Raw genomic sequence first — 26,682 nt, forward strand, 5'->3', positions numbered from 1 at the left:
ACATAGCATCGGATGTAAATCAGAAGTTGTGGTGTGGCCATTTTGGAGAAGGTTTTTACACACCATGCTAGTTTTATGAATGAATACATGCCTAGACATACCATCGAACATACCATCGGAGATCATATATACTCTGGAATGAGAGGAACCTATATCTATTCAATGCTGGTTGATTCTTACAGTCTGGTAAGGTGCATGATATATGAGGTGGCGGTTTATGTGTTCACATACACTGGTGATTTGTGGAGACATGAGGGGAGCACATGAGAGTGTACATTGTTTTAAGGATATTACGCTATATCTGATTTCTTCGGAGGTGCATCTCCTACGTAGAGGAGGGCGGATTGGGAAGTGGAAACATGGACTGATTTGAAAGTGGAATTGGTCAAAGCTTTTTTCAAGTTCACATAGGGTAAGAGTAAGGATGACAGTTATTTAGAAGTGGACGCAAGGAAGAGTTTTTGCACAATTTTCACGAGTTTGGAAGTGTGTTTTGTGAAGCATATCACATATTGCGGAAATATGATTTTTTCTTTTGAGCTTTATTGGAATAAGAATTCTCACATTTTGGAGGAAGAATTTAAAATGTTCACATCCACGGGTGTTTTAGGACATTTAGACGCTGAAAGATTTGGACTGTATAATTTGAGTTTACTTTATGATAACAGCCAGAGGGTTCTAGCCAAAGGTCTAAGGAGGAGTCAGTAGGGGTTGGGCTTCCAAAGTGGGCTCAGGGTTGACAGGGAACTTGAAAACATCTCAGTGGCCCTCAAAGGAGTACTGCTACATGGTTCTTTTCTTTCTTTCTTTTGTTTTAAAGTGAACTTATCCTTTAACGTACGAGCAGTGGACATATATTTTTCAAATAATTCCCCAAATATCCCCATTACATCAAAAGTTAACACAGCTATTTATACTCCACATATCATATCACACACTCCAAAAATGTTTTTCAGTTTATTCATCGCCTGTGTGATTCTTGCTTGAGATGTGGACTGTCTCCTGAAATTCTTGTACACACGCTTTGGAGATTTCCCAAATTACATTTGGAATTTATATCTATCATATGTCCTTTCAAATGTACCCAAAGTTGAGCTTGCTGGGCCTCATGGACAAGGATTTGATACCCTCCATACCCCAGATACAATGTTGCCTATTTTTTGATCATAAGCCCATTGCACAGCATTGCTCTTTTACCCCCAACTCACTCGATGCAGGTAACCATAGTTTATTAAGAGAAAAACTGACATATACAGTACTATACAGCATATGGTTGTCCTGTCAAGTTTAATAAACAATGGGTAGATTGGCTAAGCACTCCAGATATAGCTTTTGGGGGTGTACAAATCCTTACAGGAGTTTCCTAATCACCATAGACATATCATTCTGTTTGTTAACACGGAATGTTCTGCAAGGTTTTATACGTGTCTTTGTACTCAAAGTGGCATGGCAAGATGGAGTAGCATCTATCTTTAAAATGCCAAAGGCAACACGCTTTTCAACATTAGCAAGCATATTGTGGAAAACTTCTTTCAATATGACGACAGTGTGGAGGAAAGAAATATTGTGCAGCTTTCTCTAGTACTGCTTCAACATGGTCTTCATTGTACCTCTAATTCCATGTCTGACTCTGGTTGAAAAACAGGAGAAAGAGAAGAGACAGGACATTTTTAGGCTCTGAACAAAGATGGCTGAATTGTGGCTGTGTTCTGTCCCCAGAAAATTCTGATTTAGTCAAGTAGGCCACTAGAATTGGATGCTGTAGCCGGTGTTAAGACGCATTGTATTCTGAGGTTGAGTGATGAGCAGGGCTTTGGCAGGGCAATTGTTTAGAGTTGGCTCCCTTGTGCCTGGTTTCTGCCATTGCTATAAGTGAGAGTATTTGTCTGTTGGGTACTCACACAGTAAAGTGTGGGAGATAGTATAAGAGTGTCTGGTATGAGTACCCGGGTATAGACCATCTGTCACGTACCTTGCTTGTGAGCCTGATGGCAGGGGAAGGCCTCTCATACAGCTCCGGCTTGAGAGCCACTGAAGGTGAAACAGCACCAACAAGAGTACAGTGGGGTATGAGTAGGCACCAGGCGGTCAGTCCTGTAGTCTATGCAGAAATTGTTGGCACTTCGCTGGCAGATGGGACTGCTGGACCGGCTGGCAGGAGAGCAGGCTGGTAGCAGACAGACGTCATGGCTGCAGGCCACGGGCAGATGTCACAGCAGGGCAGGCTGATAGCAGAGCAGGCTGGCAGTGGGCAGATGTCATGGAAGGACAGGCTGGTGGCAGAGCAGGCTGGCAGCAGGCAGACATCACAGCAGGGCAGGCTGATAGCAGAGCAAGCTGGTAGCGGGGCAGGCTGGTAGCGGGCAAACGTCACAGCAGGATAGGTTGGTTGCAGAGCAGGGTAGCACGTTGTATGCAGGGTCAGACAGGCCAGGTCGGTAACGAATAAACGGATCAGGCATAAATGGCAGGCAGAAGCATAGTCAGGTTACAGGCCAAGGTCAGTAATGGTGGGAGCAGAGCAGGTAGAGACAGAAGGCAGAGGTGAAGTCCAAGAAGCACATGTGCACCTGTGCCACTGTGTAAGCCTAGAGACTTCAGCCGCACTATAGCAAGCATCTTCCTGACACCATCCTGCAACAAATCCTTGTGGAGAAAGGGCTCACGGAAGCACCTGAATACCCTATAAGGGCTCTAAGCAGAAGTGCAGTTAAAATGTGCGATCAGTGGTATGATATAACGGTTAATCATCCACCTGAGGCTAAACTCTGAGTGGATGAATTTCAGAATTACTTTTTAAGTTTGCACTGTGAACTAAATACATTCTAACCATAGCCCTGTTTTACACAGTAACGGTTAATTATACAGATGACTCTGTTCACAATGCTAGACTATGTATAAAGTCCAGGCTTCACTTATCATGATTGTCATACCTTGGAATGGGTCTTCTGAGAATGGGTTTTATTGTATAGCACCAAGGTCCTGAACCTGTATAATACTAAATCAGCATGTTGCACCAAGAATTAAGGTGAGCATCCATGTAGGATAACATTAAAGGTTGTCCCCACTGTGTGGGGTTCAGGTACAGTTCCCAAGATTCTACTGCGGTTGCACTGAAGTTGATTGAAGAAAAAGAAAACATTAAAAATAAAAATAAGGGAATGGCGCTAGCTTCTCCAGGAGTGGAAAAGAGGTCCATCACCTACAGACACTAGCAAGAAACTGAGCACTCGTGAAGTGGGGTAGGGTTATAAGGGAGGTGTTTCCTCAAAAGCATTCCAGTGTCAAATCTCCTGTGAGACTAAGTGCTCCCCTCAAGGAGAACCTGATAGGGAACTTGGTTTTTCAGCTAGCAAGTTAGGATTCCTATACATTACTTCACTAACAGTGTGGAGTTCTAACCAGTTTAGCTAGGGGGAGCTAGAGGGATGCGTTCCTTGTGGAGTTCTAACTTGATGTAGCACCTTCCTAGTTTAGCTAGGGGGAGCTAGAGTCCTGATTGATAGAGTGGAGGGCTGGGTAGCAGCCTGGGTGTAATAGCCAGAAGGTCAAATTGTAGTCAGGAGCTGAGAGGCTCTTCAGGCTGGCCCCTCGGGAATTTCCCCCTGCTCTAGAGCTTTAGAGGAAGGCCTAGAGGCAGTGGGTGAATCTGAGGAGTGACTGGTTTGCACTCCTGAGGGATCCTAGCCAATCCCCAACAGGAAGCAAGAGTCTGGGAAAGGGCTGGAGCCTGCTCAGTTGCAGGGGAGTCTGGGTGGAAGACATCGAGAAGATGTGAGGCTGAAGGCAGGAGGCTGCAAGGAGGCCCAGTGGGATGGGGCCTACCCGCAGGCCTGGAGCTGGAAGGGAAGTAAGCTCAGAGCTTCACTGGCCTCCAAAGCGAGGACCACCAGTGCAGCAGGGAAGGAGCGCCCAGCTAAAAGTCCTTGTAGCAGCCACCAACCCATCAGCGGTACAGGAGAGGATCTGAGTGAGTACCCCTGCACCCCCTGGGCGAATAGGGGAAGGAGCACTCTGGTGGGAAACCAGATTTGCTACCTATTTTGGGCTGTCCACTTTTCAAGTTACAGGCACCAGATCCTCTGTTCAGGGATACCTCCAAATTGCTGGGTGAAGAAGAGGAGTTCATCTAGGACCTGGGGTGGTACATTAAGGAGACGCTAGCTAGCTCTCCCACAATGACTGTGTTGCAGTGAAGGTTTGTATATACAGTGAGGTCCATAAATATTGGGACATCGACACAATTCTAAAATTTTTGGCTCTATACACCACCACAATGGATTTGAAATGAAACGAACAAGATGTGCCTTAACTGCAGACTGTCAGCTTTAATTTGAGGGTATTTACATCCAAATCAGGTGAACGGTGTAGGAATTACAACAGTTTGCATATGTGTCTCCCACTTGTTAAGGGACCAAAAGTAATGGGACAGAATAATATTCATAAATCAAACTTTCACTTTTTAATACTTGGTTGCAAATCCTTTGCAGTCAATTACAGCCTGAAGTCTGGAACGCATAGACATCACCAGACGCTGGGTTTCATCCCTGGTGATGCTCTGCCAGGCCTCTACTGCAACTGTCTTCAGTTCCTGCTTGTTCTTGGGGCATTTTCCCTTCAGTTTTGTCCTCAGCAAGTGAAATGCACGCTCAATCGGATTCAGGTCAGGTGATTGACTTGGCCATTGCATAACATTCCACTTCTTTCCCTAAAAAACTCTTTGGTTGTTTTGCAGTATGCTTTGGATCATTGTCCATCTGCACTGTGAAGCGGCGTCCAATGAGTTCTGAAGCATTTGGCTGAATATGAGCAGATATTATTGCCCGAAACACTTCAGAATTCATCCTGCTGCTTTTGTCAGCAGTCACATCATCAATAAATACAAAAGAACCAGTTCCATTGGCAGCCATACATGCCCAAGCCATGACACTACCACCACCAAGCTTCACTGATGAGGTGGTATGCTTAGGATCATGAGCAGTTCCTTTCTTTCTCCATACTCTTCTCTTCCCATCACTCTGGTATAAGTTGATCTTGGTCTCATCTGTCCATAGGATGTTGTTCCAGAACTGTGAAGGCTTTTTTAGATGTCGTTTGGCAAACTCTAATTTGGCCTTCCTGTTTTTGAGGCTCACCAATGGTTTACATCTTGTGGTGAACCCTTTGTATTCACTCTGTTGAAGTCTTCTCTTGATTGTTGACTTTGACACACATACACCTACGTCCTGGAGAATGTTCTTGATCTGGCCAACTGTTGTGAAGGGTGTTTTCTTCACCAGGGAAAGAATTCCTCGGTCACCCACCACAGTTGTTTTCCGTGGTCTTCTGGGTCTTTTGGTGTTGCTGAGCTCACCGGTGCGTTCCTTCTTTTTAAGAATGTTCCAAACAGTTGTTTTGGCCACGCCTAATGTTTTTGATATCTCTCTGATGGGTTTTTGTTTTTTCAGCCTAATGATGGCTTGCTTCACTGATAGTGACAGCTTTTTGGATCTCATCTTGAGAGTTGACAGCAACAGATTCCAAATGCAAATAGCACACTTGAAATGAACTCTGGACCTTTTATCTGCTCATTGTAATTGGGATAATGAGGGAATAATACACACCTGGCCATGGAACAGCTGAGAAGCCAATTGTCCCATTACTTTTGGTCGCTTAACAAGTGGGAGGCACATATGCAAACTGTTGTAATTCCTACACTGTTCACCTGATTTGGATGTAAATACCCTCAAATTAAAGCTGACAGTCTGCAGTTAAAGCACATCTTGTTTGTTTAATTTCAAATCCATTGTGGTTGTGTATGGAGCCAAAAATGTTAGAATTGTGTCGATGTCCCAATGTTTATGGACCTGACTGTAGTTCCAGGAAGTTGTCCTGAGTTCATCAGTTCCCTTGGGCATCCTGTACACCCCTAACCCTATCCCAGTTCAAATCCCCTAAAGAAAACAACAAAACCAAAGCTCAAGGACTGATATCTGACTCTGGATGCAAGCCTATGTGAAGATGCGTGTTGCCTGGCTGTGCAGGACTATAGGGGGACCCAAATCTTCTAGTGACTCCTAAGGGGGTAGTGCAACATTGATATTAGAGAAATCCAGTTAAATTAGGCCCAGCTTGTTATTTCAAATCCAGTTAAATCAGGCCCTGCCACATATTTATATTTTTAAGAATGGGTGAAGTACTTAATTGCTGTTGATTTCTACAATGTGACTGGATTGTGGATACACTGAATGTGACACTAAAGCAGACCTTCACCCTCCCGTGGAATTTTCCTACTCTATGTCCGCCTCCCCCCCGCTGTGCTGATATTGTTTTTTTTTTTTTTTGTTGACTTACCGTTTTTTTCTTTCTTGAAAGGCTTGCCCCCCCAAATTCCGGCATTTGAATAGGCAAATGATGTGGTGCACTCCGGTGCCTCCGGGAATGCATGACATGCAGTCCCATTCATTATAGAGGAGGGGGCGGACCTAGTGGCACCTGCACCCAGAACAGCCCACAGCTGTGACAGAAATCATGACCCGTGCAGTGGCTCCAGGGAGGAGGATCCTAGCAGATCAACGCTGGATCTGCTGGCTATGTGACTTTCCTAACTCTGCAGAACAGTAAAAGGTAAGCGGGGGAGGGGGGCGGATATAGGGGGGTTGGAAAGGCTGACATTCCTCTTTAATGATAAATGTCCCCCTGTAAGAAATAAGGAAAATAAAGCCCTAATTTTCCATAAGTTCTAACCTGGAATTGGAAGGGAGGCAAAGCTTGCCAGCAAAATCTGTTGGATTGTTTGCAGCTGCTGCTGAAGGGCCACGGTTTGCCTTTCTTCCTGCGCCAACTCCTGTTCAAGTCTCTCTTTGGCAATATTCATATTTTCAGTGTGTCTCTGTAAGATGGCATTCTGCTCTTCAAACTCTGAGTTCATTTTCCGCAGCTTCCTTAATTCCGCTTCACAGACTGAAGAATAAAATATATTTATATATACATTTGTTCTTTTTAAAAGCATTTTGAAAATGCAAAAAAAAGAATAAAGAAAAGAAAAACTCACTCACAGGTACATTATAAGCTGGATACAGGAGAATAAACAAAATTGGAGCTTGGAGGGAACCACATATACAGAGATCCTAATATGAATATGTAAAGCAAATGACAAACAAAGTAGGTAATAAAAGTCACATATAAGCCACAAAAGTCCAAAAATCCAAGGGTCCTAGGCGGGGTATGGTAGGTGAAGGAAGATCTCTATAGAGCGAAGCAGTACTCTGCAGGAGATAAGACCAAACAGAAGGGGGCGCCAATCTGAGTGTAGAGGGTTAATATTTTATTGGTGTTCTTCACATCCAAATTAGCCCGCCCAGTCTGGTCTTCTCCCTATAAAACACTTGAGCCCCCTACAGCCAATCAGGTCTGAGGAAGAAGCAAGTGCTTCGAAATGTGTCACCTGACTTCTCCTCGCCATTGGTCACCCGCCGGGTCCGGACTTCCTAGCCATTTTCAAACTCCCTGCACTGCTGACAGCTGACGGCTCCATCCCCGTTCATCCTGAATGACCAGGACCCACTACTAAATCGCTGGCTGACTGACGGCTCACCAGAGGATTACTTTTAACAATGCCTTTTAACTTCTTAAGTTTGTGAGTAGTTTTCACACTTTATGTTACCAATAACCCTCTACACTCAGATTTTCTCCTCCTTCTGTTCGACATTATAAACTGGTATAATATAATTCCCAAGATTTACTTTCACTTTGTCACTGGCGGATTTTGATCCCGGTCTTGATATTTTCTGCCAACACACACACACTTTCCAATTTGTTTTTCTTTCACCAACATACGATCATCAGTTCCCCCTCAAGAGACTCCTTCCTGTGCAGTACCCAACACTCAAATTGCATATTGAACAGTGTCTATTTTACATGTGGCAAGGCCATGAAGCTTTGGGGTTTGGAGAAATGAGGGCTGTGGAGGGAGATGTGTGCAGAGGACAGAGCCAAGGAGTGGTGGAATTGAGATGTGGACAGCCTGTGAAAGAGAACTGAAGCCTGCACTCCTCAAGTCTGTATGTAGCGCACTCCTCAACCCTACACTCTGTGAACTGCTTAAACTTTGCACTCTGTATGTAGTGCACTACTCAATCATGCACTCTGTACAGCGTACCTGTGAACTCTGCACTCTGTGCATAGGTCACCCCTGTAACTGCACTCTGTACATAGCGCACCCCTGAACTTCGCACTTGGTACATAGTGCACCTCTGAACTCTGCAATCTGTGAATATGGCACCCCTACAACTGCGACTTCCATACCCGCGCCGCCGATCACGGCCGCAGGTGTCAATCACCGGGTCCCGGTCGGTGATTACCCGCAAACACTGACAGGGAGCTCTCCTCCCTGTCAGTTTATGCACACTGATCTGGATGGGTGAGCTCAGCCTTCCGGATCAGTTTGCTTACAGTGAAGCACACACCCCCCACCCTCTTGTGAAATACTCCCCTCACACAGTTAACCCTTTTATTGCCTTCTGATGTTAACCCCTTCCTCCCTAGTGCCATTAGTACAGTGGCAGTGGGTTTTTTTTGCACTGATCACTGTATTGGTGTCACTGGGGATGTCAGTGACTCCAAGTCAGTTCCCCCCGTGTTAGCAGTCCCGCCATATGTCGCTGTTTGCCACCATTATTAGTATAAAAAAAATTCCAGTATATATACTGCCATTTGTAAACACTATGACTTTCACATAAACCAATTAATTTACACGTATTGCGATTTCTTTTTTTTTTTTTTAGCAAAGACATGTCGCAGGCGATCAAATACCACCAAAAGAAAGCTCAATTCATGGCTAAAAAAGGACGTAAATTTCATTTTGGTACAGCGTTGCATGACTGCGCAAATGTCAGTTAAAGTAACGTAGCGCCGTAACACAAACCGCTTCTGTAACCGCTTCCTGACTGCCCTATAGCAGAAATACTGCTACAGGGCGACAAAATCATGTATATATACGTGATTCTTACTCCCGTGGTTTTCACGGCCCTCCCAGATAGCGTCAGGTTGCCCATCAGTACAACAGTAATCACATTTAACCCCTAATCAAGGGGGCCAGGAACACGCTCATGCACAATAAACCTCCATTGCTAGTATAGTGTCTGAATGGATCAATATCTTTGATCAGATCAGCACTATACCAGCGTTCACATTAGTATAGTGTCCCCAAAAATGCAGCGTTAGCGGGATCAGCCCCGGCACCTGCGTTTAGCCCCTACGCTTACCCCCCCTTCTCCCCGAGCAAGTGCAGTGTCAATAGGTCACTGTCACTGATACGTTGCACACAAACCCGCAGTGTTCACAGAATCAGACCTGAACGGAGGTTAGCACTTGCCGGTAAATTTTGATGACTCTTATATGCAGGAAAGTGCCAGTACTGTGCCACGCTACCTTTTGGTTAACAGGTGAGCACCAGTGGCCTAGTACATTCCTGTCTTTCACATACCACAAAAAATAATTCTCAAAATGTTTTTTGTTTATAGCGCCAAATATAAAAAGCGCACAGGTGATCAAATACCACGAAAATAAATCTCTATTTATGTGAAAAGGAAATAAATTTAATTTATGTACCGTATTGCATGACCACGCATGACCATGTCAGTTAAACTGGTGCATAGCAATAAAATGGTGTAAATTGCAATATCTATACCATTGTTTGTAGACACTATAACTTTCACACAAACAAAGCACTTATTTGGATTCTTTACCAAAAACATAGCAGAATACATTTTGGCCTAAATTTATAACTAACTTTGAGTTTGTTATATATTTTTTATAGCCGAAAGTAAAAAATATTGTTTTTCTTCAAAATGTTCGGTCTTTTTTTGCTTATAGCGCAAAAAATAAAAAGCGCACAGGTGATCAATTACCACCAAAAGAAAGCTCTATTTGTGTGAAAAAAAGTACGTAAATTTTGTTTGGGTACAGCATTGCATGTTAAAATTTGAAACACGAAATCATAAATTATAATTTAATAAATAATCATAAAAATAATAATATAATAATAATAAATTTAATTCAATAATATAATCAAACCAAAAACACTGAAATTTGAAATATAGTGCCAAGTTTGCACATCACTGAGCAAAGTCGCAAAATCGTTTTCAGTGTCTGATGATGAATTTCCCCACGAATCATTATCACTCAATTCTGCAAGTAGTTCTAATTTACTATCGCTGTTCTCTAGATGGTCTAAAACCGATTTTGACCTAAAGGGACACTTTTTGGATGCCATGGACGTTTCTCAGTTTCCAGGCAGAAAGAACAGTAAAAATGTAGGCAAGGCACTCGGGACAAAATGTATGTGAAATGGTTTGATACAGTAATGTTTTACTATGTGATTTTAGTGAATGTCACTTTTTGTCATTTACAAATTCCCCGCCGTTCCGTCCCTGTACGTCCCGATGTCGCAGGGGACAGAACCCAGAAGACAGATGCCGGCATCCGCCGGAGGACATTACAGGGGACACTGCAGGAGGGACATTGCGCGAGCGCAGGACAAGGTAAAAGAACAGATCCCGAAGCAGCACCGCATGGTATTCCCGAGTGTAGCTCGGGGTTACCGCTTGTGGTACTGAAACTTTACCCTGAGCTACACTCGGGAATACCGCCAGGGAGGCTAAGGTGGGGGGGGGTAAATCCTCTGGAGGGCAAGTGGTTTATAATGAATAGCTGCCCATTCGTCTTGGCAAAATGTCTCCAGGTTAAGCAGTCTTTGGTCATCTTGCATGAACCGCACATTTGAGATCTCCCCAAAGTGGCTTAAGGTTAGGAGACTGTGATGGCCATTCCAGAACTTTCACCTTTTTCTACTAATAGCCACTGGAGGGTCAACTTGGTCTTGCTGATCCCTCTCCAAACATAGCGCTTATGATTATGACCATAAAACTCTATTTTGGTCTTTTCACTGCAGATTACAGCATGCCAGAAGCTGTGAGACGTGTCAAAGTGTTGTCAGGCATATTGTAACCGGGCTTTTTTGTGACATTGGTAGATTAAAGGTTTTTTTCTGGCAACTCGACCATGCAGCTCATTTTTTTCAAGTATCATCATATTGTACTCCTTACAACAACCACACTGTCTTTTTCCAGAGCAGCCTGTATTTCTGCTGAGGCTACCTGTGGGTGGGTGTTGTATCCCAAACAATTCTTCTGGCAGTTGTGACTGCAATCTTTCTTGGTCTACCTGAACTTGTCTGTATCAGGAGATCCCCGAATTTTCCTCTTCTTAAGTGATTGCACAGTACTGACTGGCATATTCAAGGGTTTGGATATCTTTTTTTATATAATTTTCCATCTTACTATACTATCTACTACTAAGTTCAATTACCTTGTTACGCAGGTCTTGCAAGTTTGACAGTTCTTTTCTTCTCCCCATGGCTCAGTATCTAGTCTGCTCAGTGCATCCATGTGAGAGCTAACAAACTAATTGACTATTTGTACAGAGATGCTAGTTGCAATTTGAAAAGTCACGGATGTGGGAAGTTAACCTTCAAATGCCATTTTAATCTGTGTGTGTCACCTTGTGTGTCTGTACTAAGATCAAACATTCTAAGGTATATAAACTTTTGATCAGGGCCATTTGGGTGATTTCTGTTATCATTATGATTTAAAAAGGAGCCAAACAATTATGGGATAATAATTGGCTTCATATGATTACTATCCTTTAATAAAAAAGAGTTTTTGGCATGATCAGTCATATTTTCAATATCAATGCCAAAATTTCACAATTTATGCCAGGATATGCCAACTTTTGAGCACAATTGTATATATATCCACTTGAGCTCTAGCAGGGTTTACCCCTCTCATGACCAGAGCATTTTTTTTGCTATTCAGCACTGAACCACTTTAACTGGTAATTGCTTGGTCATTCAACACTGTACCCAAATGAAATTTGTGCCATTTTTTACAGAAATAGAGCTTTCTTTTGGTGGTATTTGATCACCACTGGGATTTTTATTCTTTATTATATAAACAAAAAAAGACTGAAACTTTTTGAAAAAAATACTATATTTTCTACTTTCTGTTATAAAAAATATCCAATAAACTCAATGTTCATCATAAATTTAGGCAAAAATGTATTCTGCTGCATGTCTTTAGTAAAAGAAAATCCCAGTAAGTATATATTAATTGGTTTGTGTAACAGTTATAGCATCTACAAAATATGGTATATACTGTACAATGATATTTATGCAACTTATGCTTTCTGACATTTATTGAGGTGCTAAAATGCCCTCCCCCAATTTACCCCTTTTCAGAAAGTAGACATCCCAAGGAATGTGCTGAGAGGAATGTTGAGCCCATGAAAGATTTTATTTTTTTGCCACAAGTTTTTGGAAAATTACAAAAAATATTTATTTATTTTTACACAAAGTTGTCATTTTAATTAGATATTTCTCATTGCCATGCCATGGGTACTGTATATGTGGAACCCCAAAACGCATTCTATTACTTCTCCTGAGTATGGGGATACCATATGTGAGAAACCTAACCACAGGCTCTCAAAATCCAATGAGGCTTTCAAAGGGCGTATTTCCTCATGTTGTTACCTCACTACCTATCAGTGTCGGAGGCCCTGAAATGCCAGAATAGTAGTACAACACCCCCCCCCCCCAAATGAGTCCTTTTTGAAAGTAGACACTCCAAGGAATTTGCAAATCTCACTTTTTTCGCACAAGGTTTTGAAAAATGAAAAGAAAAATTTTAATTTTCTTTCTTCATTTTCCAAAAACATGTGGCAACACATGAGATCTGCAAGATACACACCATGTCTCTTAGCAAATACATTGGAGTGTCTACTTTTCAAAAAGGGGTACATTTGGAGGGTGTTTTGTACTATCCTGGCACTTTAGGGCCTCGAAACTGTGATATATAGTCAGAAAGCGAAATAAGGATATAATGCCGTTTGAAATCCTGAAGGTGGTCATTGGATTTTGGGTTCCTGTACATGGCTGGGCTGCAAAAAAGTCTCAGGAGAAGTAGCAGTATGTATTTTGGGGTGTAATTCCACATATACTCACAGTATGTGTGAGAAATCTCATTAAAGTTACAATTTTGTGTAAAAAAATTTTTAATTTTCCAAAAACTTGTGGCAAAAAATAAAATTGTTTACATGTAAAAATCAGTAATTTTTTCTATAAAATTACTTTGAACCCCAAACATTATACATTTTTAAAGCAGAGTCCTGGGGAATAAAATGGTGGGTGTTGTAATTTTTTTATGTCACACTGTATTTTCCAAGAGCATATTTTTTTGAAAATACACTTTTTTTAATTCTAATGCACAAAAACACAATATAATACCCAATGGTTTGGTAAAATATAAAATATGATGTTATGTTGAGTAAATAGATGCCAAAGATCTGGTGTGTGCATTTGCGTTTGTGCACGAGCACAGGGGAGGCTTTAATATTTTTTTATTAATTTTTTTTTATTTTTACATTGTCTCTATATTTTGAATCACTTTTATTGTTATCACAGGGAATGTAAATATCTCCTGTGATAGCAATCGACAGTGACAAGTACTCTTTACTGACACCAAGGGGTTAAGAAAGGCCACATGCAGTCACGACTGAGCTTTGCCAAAACACACTTTAAGATTCTGAGGCCACATGGAAAAAGGTTTTATGCTCAGATGAGACTAAACTTTAATTATTTGGCCTCAACACTAAACGATATGTCTGGCAAAAATCCAAAGTAGCTCACCATCCAAATAGCATGGAGGTGGTAATATCCTATTATGGGGGTGTTTCTCTGCAGCAGGAACTGGAGCATTTGCCAGGACAGAAGGAAAAATGGATGGGGCAAGATACTGTCAAATTCTTGGGAATAATCTGCTGCCCTCAAACAGAAAGTTGTCAAAGATAAGAAGGTTTACAACATGACAATGGGGGGGGGGGGTGATACAGCACCAAACACATTAGTAGTGTATCCCATCACCTGCAGGTGGCTACATCTGGCAAGTATCTTTTGTTCCCTATCTCCTTCAGAACTGTGGAAACTGCCCTGAGTCTTTCAGGGCTGTAAAGGTTAACAGCACTACTGAAAAAAAAATGTTATGCAACTATTTTGTCAGAATGTATCACATTCTATGAATGGGTAGTGGAGAACTTGTCATTAGCTGCTCCCCCTCCATTCACATAATGTACATACATTGTGGGGAATAGTAATTTGAGCTGATTGGTGGAGAAGACGATTCTTTTCTAAGTAGCAGTAGTAGCTGCTGTCACCTCTCAGATTTCGGGTACTCAGGGCAGTATCCAATAGCTCTCATTGGAAGATTTGTATGAAAAGCAACTGCCTACAGGTAATGGAATACACACTTTTATACATAATGTATTTTGTGCTGTAACTCAAAAAAAAAAAAAAAAAAAAAGAAGCCAGCTTAAGTACTTCCTGCCCGGTCTATAGTAATATGACGGCCAGACGAACCTCTTGTCCCTCCGGGAGGGCGTTATAGGACGTCCTTCTCGATTGTGCATTGTGCGTGCCCGCAGGGCCACGCTGTGGCAAGATCTGTGCCAGGCTGTGTACCTCGGACACGGCCAATGACAGATCTGTGTACTAGCCCCGTTGCCAGTACCATGTGACCTGTGACCAATCACATCAGGTCACATGACAGTTGTATACAATGGATGGCTTCCTTTCATGCCATCCATTGTATACAAGTGTGTCTAGCTGTGACTGGTCACAGTGATCACATGCACAGGCTGGGCCAATCACAGCCCATCTGTGTCATGTGATTAGCCGTGGCCAATCACAGCTAATCACAACAAAAAACCTTTAATGAATTGATTTCATTCCGTTAAATGCTTGCTTATAGCAAAGAAATGGGGGGCACAGTCACAGATGGGGTGCTGCTTTTGCGTGAGTGCTGCGTTGATGGAGTGCTAAGACGCAGTTAAACACAGCAGTTTAATTAAAGCAGGATAACTCAGCAGCAGGAAGATACAACAACAAGAAACTCTACTGCATGCTGGATGGACTGCAAGCAAACACCCTGGGAAACATCTCTTACAAGTCTGAGTCCCACTCCGTGTACCTTTTTAATATGTCCCCTCTACTCCTCCTTTTCATACTACTTTCCTGCATTCCCAAAATCTCAATTCTTTACCCCTCTGCTCCATCTCAAAACTTGTACCTCACCTTCACTGCTACCATCTCCCTACTACTGCTCTCATCACCTCCTGCTGATACTTCACTCTCCTGCTGACCCAAACACCAGGACTGGAAGGCATGTGCACTCGTGTACAACCAGCTCCCATGTTACTTTCCTCACCCTTCTTCTTCTCCTAACCTCTGGGGATATCTCCCCAAACCCTGGTCCTCCACTATTTCAACCCCACACCAGGCATCCTCTTTCTTCCGGGAATAGCCGCAATCCCCTCAATTTAACATCAGTCCTTGTACTCCCAAAAACCACCCTCCCTTTTTCATGTGCGCTCTGGAATGCCCGCTCTGTCTGTAATTAGCTCACCTCTGTCCATGACCTTTTTTGTTTCCTGCTCCCTTAACCTACTAGCAATTACAGAAACCTGGCTCCAAGCAGCAGATTCTGCTTCTCCCACAGCACTTTCCTATGGAGGTCTCATCTGGACCCACTCACCCAGACCCAGTGGTCGGAAAGGTGGTGGGGTAGATTTTCTTCTATCCCCACTCAGCACCTTTCAAGTCCTCCCTAACCCTCCCTGTCTATCCTTCTCTTCTTTCAAGACTCACTGCATCAGGCTGTTTTCTCCCATTTCTCTGAGGATTGCAGTGATCTATCGGCCTCCTGGACCGGTGTCCCGCTTTCTTGATGATTTCTCCACCTACTTTCTCTCCTCTGAAATACCCACTATCATTCTCAGAGATTTTAACATCCCTATTAATGTCAACAACCCTGCTACATCCCAACTCTTCAACTTAACCCCTTTTTTGCATTCCTCCACTCTCTCGGATGGGAATACATTAGACCTTGTTTTCTCCCATCTTTGCACTCCCTACAACTTCACAAACACCCCCTTTCATCTCTCTGATCACAATCTCATCACCTTCACAGTGTCCTCGTCTTCAAGCACCTATCCCTCCAAGCGGCAAACAGTTACCCGCAGAAACCTTCACAACTTGAACCCTGCTCCTTTCCACTCTGCAACTGACCAACTCTATGACAGAATCTCTCCCCTGTCCTGCCCCGACCTGGCCACTGCTGTCTACAACAGTTCGCTTTCATCTGCATTAGACTCACTTGCTCCTCTAACAACACGAAGCATCAGGCCTCGACCATTACAACCTTTGCAGACTGACGACACCAGAAATCTTAAACGACATAGTCGTGCGCTGGAGCGATTGTGGCGTAAAACCAAATTCCAGCGAGCATTCACCCTATATAAATCTGCTTTCTCAACATACAATTCCTCCCTTCATGCTGCCAAACAAGCCTACTTTGTCACTCTTATTAATACCTTGTCATCCAGTCCTTGTCGTCTCTTCTCCACTTTTAACTCTCTACTTTCTCCACCTCCACTCAGTACCTCACTCACTGCTCACGAGATTGCAAATCATTTCAAAAACAAGATTGACGCAATTCCCACTGCACAGACACCCATCCCACTTAGCATACCTTATACTAAACCTCACTCAACACTTTCCTCTTTTGACCTTGCTACTACCGAAGAGTTCACTAAGGTTTTCTCAGAAGCCTGTCTCACTACCTGCCCCCTGGATCCTGTCCCCTCACAACTACTACGGTCACCCTCTTATTCCATCCTTTGCTCCCTCACTCACATCTTCAATCTTTCCCTCTCTACTGGTGCCTTCCCCTCCCCTCTAAAGCATGCGCACATCACTCCCATACTTAAAAAGCCCTCCCTGGACCCCATCAACCTGAACAAGTTAAGACCCATCTCTACAATCGCCTGAGCTCTCACCTCACCGACAACAACCTTCTTGACCCTTTACAGTCTGGCTTTCGCTCACTCCACTCCACTGACACTGCCCTACTTAAACTCACTAATGATCTACTAACTGCTAAAACCAATGGCCACTACTCTGTACTCTTACTACTTGACCTCTCTGCGGCTTTTGATACAGTTGACCATCCCCTCCTCCTCAAAAAACTCCACTCTCTTGGTCTCAGAGACTCTGCTCTCTCCTGGTTCTCCTCCTACCTATCGCAGTGCTCCTTCAGCATTACTTATAACGCTGCCTCCTCCTCTTCACTCCCTCTTTCTGTAGGGATACCTCAAGGTTCTGTCCTTGGACCCCTTCTCTTCTCCATCTCCTCCCTTGGTCACTTGATAAACTCCCATGGCTTTAAGTACCATCTCTATGTTGATGACACACAAATCTATCTTTCTACCCCTCACCCCTTCAGTCTCCTCTCGCATTACTAACCTACTAAGCGACATATCGGCACTTCCTCAAACTCAATCTTTCCAAAACTGAGCTCTTAGTATTCCCCCCAGCCCATGCCCCCTCCCCTGACTTCTCCATCAAGATCAATAACACAATCATCATTCCCTCCCCTAATGCCAGGGTACTAGGTGTAATCCTAGACTCCCATCTGTCCTTTCATCCCCAAATCCAATCACTGTCCAAATCTTGTAGACTTCACCTCCGCAACATCTCCAAGATACGCCCGTTCCTAACCTCGGAAACCACTAAGCAACTTACTCACTCCCTTGTTATATCTTGCCTTGACTATTGTAACTCCCTCCTCATTGGCCTACCTAATCACAGGCTCTCCTCTTCAGTCTATCATGAATGCTGCTGCCAGACTTATCCACCTTACTAACCGTTCTGTATCTGCCACCCCTCTCTGCCAATCCCTCCACTGGCTTCCCATTGCCCAACGGATAAAATTCAAAACATTAACAATAACATATAAAGCCATTTATAACTCTGCCCCAAATGACATCAACGATCTTGTCTCTAAATATCACCCAAACCATACTCTCCTCTCCTCACAAGACCTCCTGCTCTCTAGCTCCCTTGCTCGTCTCCAGGACTTTTCCAGAGCTTCCCCATCCTCTGGAACTCTCTACCCCAATTTATCAGACTATCGCCTACTCTGCTCACTTTTAGGCGATCTCTGAAAACCTATCTCTTCAGGGAAGCCTATCCTGCCCTCAGCTAATAATGGAATCTTCTACTCTTCCAACCAGTCCATCCCCCACAGTTACTACCTTTTGTACCACTAGCCCCTCCCTCCTAGATTGTAAGCTCCAAGGAGCAGGGCCCTCCCTTCCCTATTGAACTGTATTGTTGCTGTATTGTCTTCCGTAATTATATTATATATTATATTGTAAAGCGCTGAGCAAACTGTTGGAGCTATATAAATCCTGTATAATAATAATAATAATAATAAATTCTCCTGTCCCCTTCTTCTCCTAACCCGGAAGTGACGTTTGATGTCACTTCCTGGTCCCCATTCACAGATTCCTGGAAATAATGTAATGCAGTGTGATGTACACTACATTACATTCAGGGGAGAACAGGGGAGACATGCAGGGTCTTTTATACCCTGCATGTCTCATTAAAGAGAAGCTGTCACCAAAAAATCATCACATAGGAGACTTTGTGTCCCCTATGTGATGAAAAAAAAAGTTAAGTAAAAAAAATTTTTTTTTCAATAGTAGTTACACCCAAGCACATAACATCCCCTCAAAAAAAATTTAAGGCCCCCCCACATACACGCACGTACAGAAGTAAAAGCACACGCCAGGGCACCTACGTATGAAAACGTCGATTGCGATACAGATGTTACATATCGCCGCGCACACCAGAATGAGAGCAATAATTCTAGCACCAGACCTAATCCATAACGCTAAACTTATACAGAAATCCCCCTGCGCTCCACAGAACCTAGTGAGTTAGCTGCTATCACCTAATTCTCTATACCGCAAGATATGCAAAACAAAAATAATATAAGTGGTGAAGCGCTCAACTTAAATAATCAAAAACTAGTGCAATATCCCCATATATAAATATCACATCCCTAGTGGTATAATGATACCCAAATGATAACTCTTAAGCTATGCAGATATACAAATAATAATAATATAAATAATAATGAATGAAAAACTAGTGCAATATCTTCATATATACATAATATATCCCTGGTGATATAGTGATAAACAACTAATATCTCTTAGACTGTGCAAAAGTGATACTAAAATACAATTAATAATACCAATTTACATGAAATATTAATTACAATAAATTAAATAGTGATGCCACACTGTGCAAAATTATAGAAAAGTGTTCAAATAATGTCACTCCATGCTACAATAGTGCTCTTCGTGAAAATCTTGACGTGACTCCCCTCAATAGCAGAAATGCCCCCTCACCTTCCACATTCGACCCTTGCGGGTCACAGAGCTTTTTATATATATATCTCTGCCAGATATTAATCTCCTCCACTGCCTCCACCGACCTTGATCCTCCTCCAGGCAGTAAGTAACACTCCAATAACTCCCCTCATACAACGAATTCAAGCATCAGGGCAGGCCAGAGAGCTTCCTTCGTGTCCCAGGAGAGCTTGCTTGCACCTAGTCTGCTGCAGTCAATTAAAGCTGCCTGGACAAAGAGCCTCAGCTGCGCTCAGCATTGAGATGATTCATCCACTAAGATTAGCTCCTGTTTTTATTTTGTTTTTTTGCTTTTGTTTTTTAATTCGTTCTCCCCTTCCTCTTTTATTTGTTATTTTATCATTTGGCCATTCTGGAAACAAAGGATAACCTCGTCTACTCCTTCCATAGGCAAATCATTTTCCTGCTATTTGAGGCTCTCCAACCTGAGTCAGGTTGGAGAGCCTCAAATAGCAGGAAAATGATTTGCCTATGGAAGGAGTAGACGAGGTTATCCTTTGTTTCCAGAATGGCCAAATGATAAAATAACAAAAAAAAGAGGAAGGGGAGAACGAATTAAAAAACAAAAGCAAAAAAACAAAATAAAAACAGGAGCTAATCTTAGTGGATGAATCATCTCAATGCTGAGCGCAGCTGAGGCTCTTTGTCCAGGCAGCTTTAATTGACTGCAGCAGACTAGGTGCAAGCAAGCTCTCCTGGGACACGAAGGAAGCTCTCTGGCCTGCCCTGATGCTTGAATTCGTTGTATGAGGGGAGTTATTGGAGTGTTACTTACTGCCTGGAGGAGGATCAAGGTCGGTGGAGGCAGTGGAGGAGATTAATATCTGGCAGAGATATATATATATATAAAAAGCTCTGTGACCCGCAAGGGTCGAATGTGGAAGGTGAGGGGGCATTTCTGCTATTGAGGGGAGTCACGTCAAGATTTTCACGAAGAGCACTATTGTAGCATGGAGTGACATTATTTGAACACTTTTCTATAATTTTGCACAGTGTGGCATCACTATTTAATTTATTGTAATTAATATTTCATGTAAATTGGTATTATTAATTGTATTTTAGTATCACTTTTGCACAGTCTAAGAGATATTAGTTGTTTATCACTATATCACCAGGGATATATTATGTATATATGAAGATATTGCACTAGTTTTTCATTCATTATTATTTATATTATTATTATTTGTATATCTGCATAGCTTAAGAGTTATCATTTGGGTATCATTATACCACTAGGGATGTGATATTTATATATGGGGATATTGCACTAGTTTTTGATTATTTAAGTTGAGCGCTTCACCACTTATATTATTTTCATAACGCTAAACTGATGACCTATAAGGGTCTTTAAAAGGGTTTCCTATAAAAAAAATATAGGGTACTAAAGTTTGTTGCCATTTCACGAGCACACACAAAATTAATGTTTGACATGTTGGATATCTATTTACTCAGTGGAACCTCATCTTTTATATTTTACCAAAAAATAGGGTAATTTATTGCCCTAAAATTAATTTTGTGTATTTTTTACTGAAATTTTTTGTTTCCTAGACCTTTGCGGTAATATCATGCAACATAAAAATTTGCAGCTACCACTATTGTATTCCCTAGAGTCTCTGATTTCAGAAAATATATAATGTTTGGGGTTTTTTTGCAATCTTCAGGCCTAAAATTATTTTTTTAAACGTGTGCAAAAAACGCAAAAATGGCTCTGGCAGCAAAAGGGATAAAGAATAAGACGGACACGCCCCTATCCTGACAAGGACCCAATCGGTGCTCATTGCACTGCAAGGTCTCTTTCCTCCCTGCTAGTTCCCGGGTGCAGTGCTGGAGACAAGCAGGGAGGGGAGGAGGAGATAAAATGGCGCAATATTAAAAAATTAAACATTTAAGTTGCCATAAAGCCCCTTTTGATTTTAAAAGTCCCAGACATTCCTAACAGCACCTCAGATTTAAATACGGTTTTGGTTAAAATTGATTTTTTTTTTATTAGGACAAGTAGATTGTCATGAGAGACAAGTAGATTAGGACACCAATTTAGTCCCTGGACAAGTTGTTTTTTCAAAAATTTCCACACCCCTGATTCATGTAGTTTTAATTTAAAATACACATGTTACAGCAATAAGTAGTATATTTCACCTTTGTTTTGATCCAAAAATTCTTCGGTAAATATAGGAACATCAAATATTTCAGATCCATTTCTTTCTGAATCTCCAATCTGAAAAGGCAAAATCAATAGTTCCTTATGAACAAAATGAGCCACAAGAATAATCTGATAAAGAAACAGAAAAAAATGTATTTCAATCTACTGGTCACTTTATGTTCTTTTTACATCAAAATCAATACATAAAAAAAGGGTTTCAATGCATCTAACAATACAATTAACACAGTATATCAGCTTCAGCTCTGGAAGGTTTTGCCCCTATCATGTCCAGGCCATTTTTTTGCTATTCAGAACTGCGCTATTTCAACTGGAAATTGTACAGTCATACAACGCTGTACCCAAACAAAATTTAAATCCTTTTTTCACACAAATAGAGCTTTCTTTTGGTGGCATTTGATCACCACTGCATGTTTTTTATTTTTTGCAATAAAAAGACCAAGAATTTTGAAAAAAAAAAATATTTCTACTTTCTGTTATACAAAGTATCCAATAAACTCAAACTTAGTCATACATTTAGGCCACAATGTATTCTGCTACATGTCTTTGGTAAAAAAAAAATCCCAATACCTGTATAGTAACTGGTTTGTGTGAAAGGTACAGCGTCTGCAAACCATGATATATATATATATATATATATGAATTTACACAGCTTTTACTTAGTGACTGCTTATCACATTTCTTGAGGTGCAGTACAAAAACCCCCTAAATGACCCTTGTCATGGGGTGGGGGTGAGGGAGGGGGCGTCCTCTACCACTACTTGTAAAAGCAATCCCCCCCAAAAAAAACCTGCAAGGCAATGGCATAATGTGCTAGTATGCATTGCATACCAGCACATTTTGACGTACTTGCCTTAGAATGAAGCCCTTCAGTGGTGCGCTGTCACCGCTAATGCCCTGTCTATCTTCACCTGGTCTTCCTTCTGGGTTCATGTGCTTTAGATGTCTAACTGGCCAAGCTGCAATGACACCATTCTCCACAGGAATGCCGTACCTTCAGAGCACATGCACCGGTGACAACACCAGCTGCATGCAGTGTGAATATCTCCTAATGCATGTTTAGGAGATATGCACTGTACAGGAGCGGACTGACCATTTGGAAACTTGGGCATTGTCCGAGGGCCCGGGGTCAGTAGGGGGCCCCACGAGATGCCCCTGGTACCTTTTTCATAGGCTTTTTTGAGTTTGGGCAAGGGCACAGGGGCCCCATGATCCCCTATTGCCCGGGGCCCCATGAGTTGTCAGTCCGCCACTGGCACTGTACCTAAAGGTAAGCCTTATTATAGACTTACCTGTAGGTACAAGTTTAAAAAAAAAGACTTTACTTCCACTTTAATTAGCTGCTAGGATTGCTCTTACACGAAAGCCAACCACTGGCTGAAAAAAACGATACCAGGATGACGGCTGCAGCTGCAGCCATCATCCTGCTATAACCGCTCAAAGTCCAGTGATGTACCAGTATGACGCTGGTCCTTGTTGGGCACATATATAATGTTCTTTTTTTTTGCCACACAGCCTGCGGGCTGAATGAAAAAAGAGAAGCTAACACATTCCTCCATTTACATCGATCAATGTGGAGGAAGAAATCTTTGCCAGGAAAAGTGTGTGGTATGCCCACCATTAGCATATTCCACCCTGCATCCACCCACTTCAAATGTTGGGCATACATGAAGAAATCTATGCCAAAAAAAGTAAAAAAAAATGTATGCCGAAGAATAGGAGTGATCCGCCCACTGACCACCCCAGGCCCCCATGCTTGGGCATATACATTCTTTTTTTTTTTATTTAACTGTTAACTATCTCCTCCAGCAGAACTGCATGCACTGACATATACATTCTGAGAGCAATACCCTGTTGCTTTCAGAATAAACAGATCACTGCTGCAGCTGAATGGTGTTCCTGCAAAGCAAACAACAATGGTCAACAACACAGTAACAGTAGAAAATTATCTCAATAAAACAACTTTTTTATTTTAATATTTTTTTACTTATTTAAAACCTTTTTTGTAACTTAAGAACAACCTCTGATTTTAGGGTCTCTCAACATGCCATAGGACAGTTTTCTAACTACCTAACATCTTTCAAGACCCTTGTGTGAGAATTGTGAAAATGTGCCCTAGACTATACCGTGCTGTACCCTATACTAATACAAAACTAGTGTGTGGTAGAAACATAAGCAGTCATTGATGCAGGACCAGGTTTGTCAGGACAGGAGGAACAAAAAAAAGTGGGTGTCATGTCTTATGTCTGCTACAGACATATCTTCTTTGAGATAACCTTTGGGTTGGGGTACCATAAGGACATCAGGAAAATGCCTCTCATGCAGCTGGCTCACTGCATCAGGATTTGGGGAATTGGGCCACAGCAGTTTCTGGATACTGGACTTTGTCCAGTTTGTAAATTACAAAAGCATTATATACAGTGGATATAAAAAGTCTACACACCCGTTAAAATGTCAGGTTTCTGTGATGTAAAAAAATGAGACAAAGATAAATCATTTCAGAACTGTATGCACCTTTAATGTTTATAAACTGTACAAACTGTTTCAGGTGGGGGGGAGTAAAAATAAATAACTAAAATAATATGGTTGCATAAGTGTGCACAGCCTTAAACTAATACTTTGTTGAAGCACGCTTTGATTTTATTACAGCACTCAGTCTTTTTGGGTATAAGTCTATCAGTATGGCACATCTTGACATGGCAATATTTGCCCACTCTTCCTTGCAAAAACACTACAAATCTGTCGGATTGTGAGGGCATTACCTGTGCACAGCCTTCTTCAGATCACCCCTCAGATTTTCTATCAAATTCAGGTCTGGGCTCTGGCTGTGTAGCAATATGTTATATGCTGTGTATGACCTCTAGGGGTCTCACTACTTAGATACTGGTACAACTGTGTTATTGCCTCTCTTTGGTTGTAGTTCTAAAGCAGACACATGTATAATGGCAGGAATCAGAATCTGAGCAGGATCGACTAACAGAACATGGTGGCAGCTGGGCACTGGACCTCTGAATAGCAAGTCTTCTGTCTACAAATACAGATTGTGTGACACTAGAACTGTACAGAGAATCAGCAACTGTAAGTACAGAGTCCCTATCAGACTGCACTATGGAGAGTGGCCTGAAACCCCCTCAGAGACTGGATGTCACTTCTTCCAATCTCTCACAGACATGGAGACACTGGAAGGAAGAGTTTACTCTGTATGTGGACCTGACAGTGGCACCCAGAGATGAGCAGAGGGAAGTAAAGCTGTTTTACTACTTGATTGGGGAAAAAGGCAGAGAACTAGCCGAGACCCTGCTCACAGACAGCATGGCCCTGACAGACATACTGCAAGCATTTGATAAGCACTGTGACCCCAAAAAGAATGAGACAGTGGAGAGATACAAGTTCTTCTCAAGGAATCAGGAGATGGGGGACAGTGTGGACAGATATGTGACAGAGCTGAGGAGACTGGCTGCAACCTGTGGATTTGGGGACATCAGGGACTCCCTTATCCGAGACAGGATAGTGTGTGGCATCAGAGACTCTCACCTCAGAGAAAGATTACTGAGGGAGGAAGAGCTGGCTTTGGAGAAATGTATACAAATCTGCAGGGCTGCTGAGCTGACTAAAGACATGCTGAAGATGATGGAGGGCACCAGTGATGCCTCAGTACATGCAGTATCTGTGAAAGGCAGAGCAAGGTCTAGGCTCCCTGTGAGCTCAGTCCAGTGTAAATACTGTGGCAAAAGACATGAAAGAGACAAAGAGAAATGTCCAGCGTATGGGGAGTCCTGCAGGACTTGTGGCAAGATGAACCACTTTTCAGCGGTGTGCAGATTCAAAACCAGCAAACAGTACAGACAAGTCCACACAGTGACCCAGGACACAGACGAGGACAGCACAGAGGGCATCACATGGCTGCAGCTGCAGTCTGCAACAGAGAACGTCAATGCTACAGAGTGGAGTTTACTGTGTTGCAGGAGGACGATCACATTCCTTTGCTGGGAGTTAAAGCAGTTCAGGCTATGGACTTAATAAAGGTGCAGTCCCATAACATCATGGCTCTGGAAGTTTCTGAGAATACTCAAAATCCTAAACAACAGGCAGAATACATTTTGGATTTTCACCACATAAAAACAGAGTATGCTGATTTATTTGAAGGTGATGGGTGCCTGGAAGGTAAATACAAACTAGAAATTGATCATACAATACAGCCTACCAGACTGCCTACAAGAAGAGTACCTGTAGCCTTAATGCAACCACTTAAAGAGGAACTGCAGGATTTGCACAGCAGAGGTATGATAGCACCAGTACAGGAAAGCACAGACTGGATAAGCAGTTTGGTGGTAGTGAAAAAACCATCAGGCAAGTTAAGAATATGCATTGATCCTAAGCCACTGAACAAGGCCCTGAAAAGAAATCACTATCCAATGCCAACAATAGAAGATATTCTACCAGATCTATCAAAGGCTAAAATATTTTCGGTATGTGATGTGAAAAATGGGTTCTGGCACGTGGAACTGGATAAAGAATCAAGTTTATTAACAGCATTTTCTTCCCCATTTGGACGCTATAAGTGGCTGAGAATGCCAATGGGATTAAGCCCGGCTCCAGAAGTGTTCCAACAAAAATTGATGCAAGCTTTGGAAGGACTGTCTGGAGTAAAAATAATAGCAGACGATATACTAATAGTTGGGGAAGGTGATGATCTAGAATCCGCAACAAAGGATCACGATAAAAGATGATACAATTCTTAGACAGATGTAGAAAAAAACAAATCAAACTGAACCTGGAAAAATTCAAACTAAAAATGACAGAAGTACCATATATTGGACATCTTCTTACCTCAAATGGTGTTAAAGTCGATCCAGAGAAGGTGAGGGCAATACAGGAAATGCCGACACCTACAGATATACGTGGAGTACAACGATTCCTGGGCATGGTGAATTAACTTTCCAAATTTTGCAAGCATTTATCAGACATGTGTGAGCCACTGAGACAGCTAACTCACAAAGACGTACTCTGGAATGGACAGAAAGCCATGAAACTGCTTTTCAGTCAGTGAAAAATGATATTGCAGACGCAGCAACGCTAAAATATTTTGATCCAGATCAAGCAGTGGTAGTACAATGTGATGCCTCAGAAACCGGCCTTGGAGGCACACTAATGCA

At 42.2% G+C, this 26,682-nt stretch overlaps 1 protein-coding gene across 1 annotated transcript in view; it reads right to left on the reverse strand.

Moving 5' to 3' along the window:
* Positions 1-26,682, reverse strand: part of HMG20B (high mobility group 20B) — a 981,246-nt gene that overhangs the window by 126,290 nt on the left and 828,274 nt on the right. Inside the window, exons 7-8 of the mRNA XM_089689659.1 lie at positions 21,505-21,583; positions 6,727-6,942 (exon numbers count right to left, since the gene is read on the reverse strand). Of these exons, the coding sequence (XP_089545785.1) occupies positions 6,727-6,942; positions 21,505-21,583 (295 nt within the window). The remainder of the gene's footprint in view (positions 1-6,726; positions 6,943-21,504; positions 21,584-26,682) is intronic.

The sequence above is a fragment of the Staurois parvus genome, unplaced genomic scaffold (genome assembly GCF_062004578.1).
Source record: "Staurois parvus isolate SC_StPar_1 unplaced genomic scaffold, SC_StPar_1.0 ptg000489l, whole genome shotgun sequence".
Classification (NCBI taxonomy): Eukaryota; Metazoa; Chordata; class Amphibia; order Anura; family Ranidae; genus Staurois; species Staurois parvus.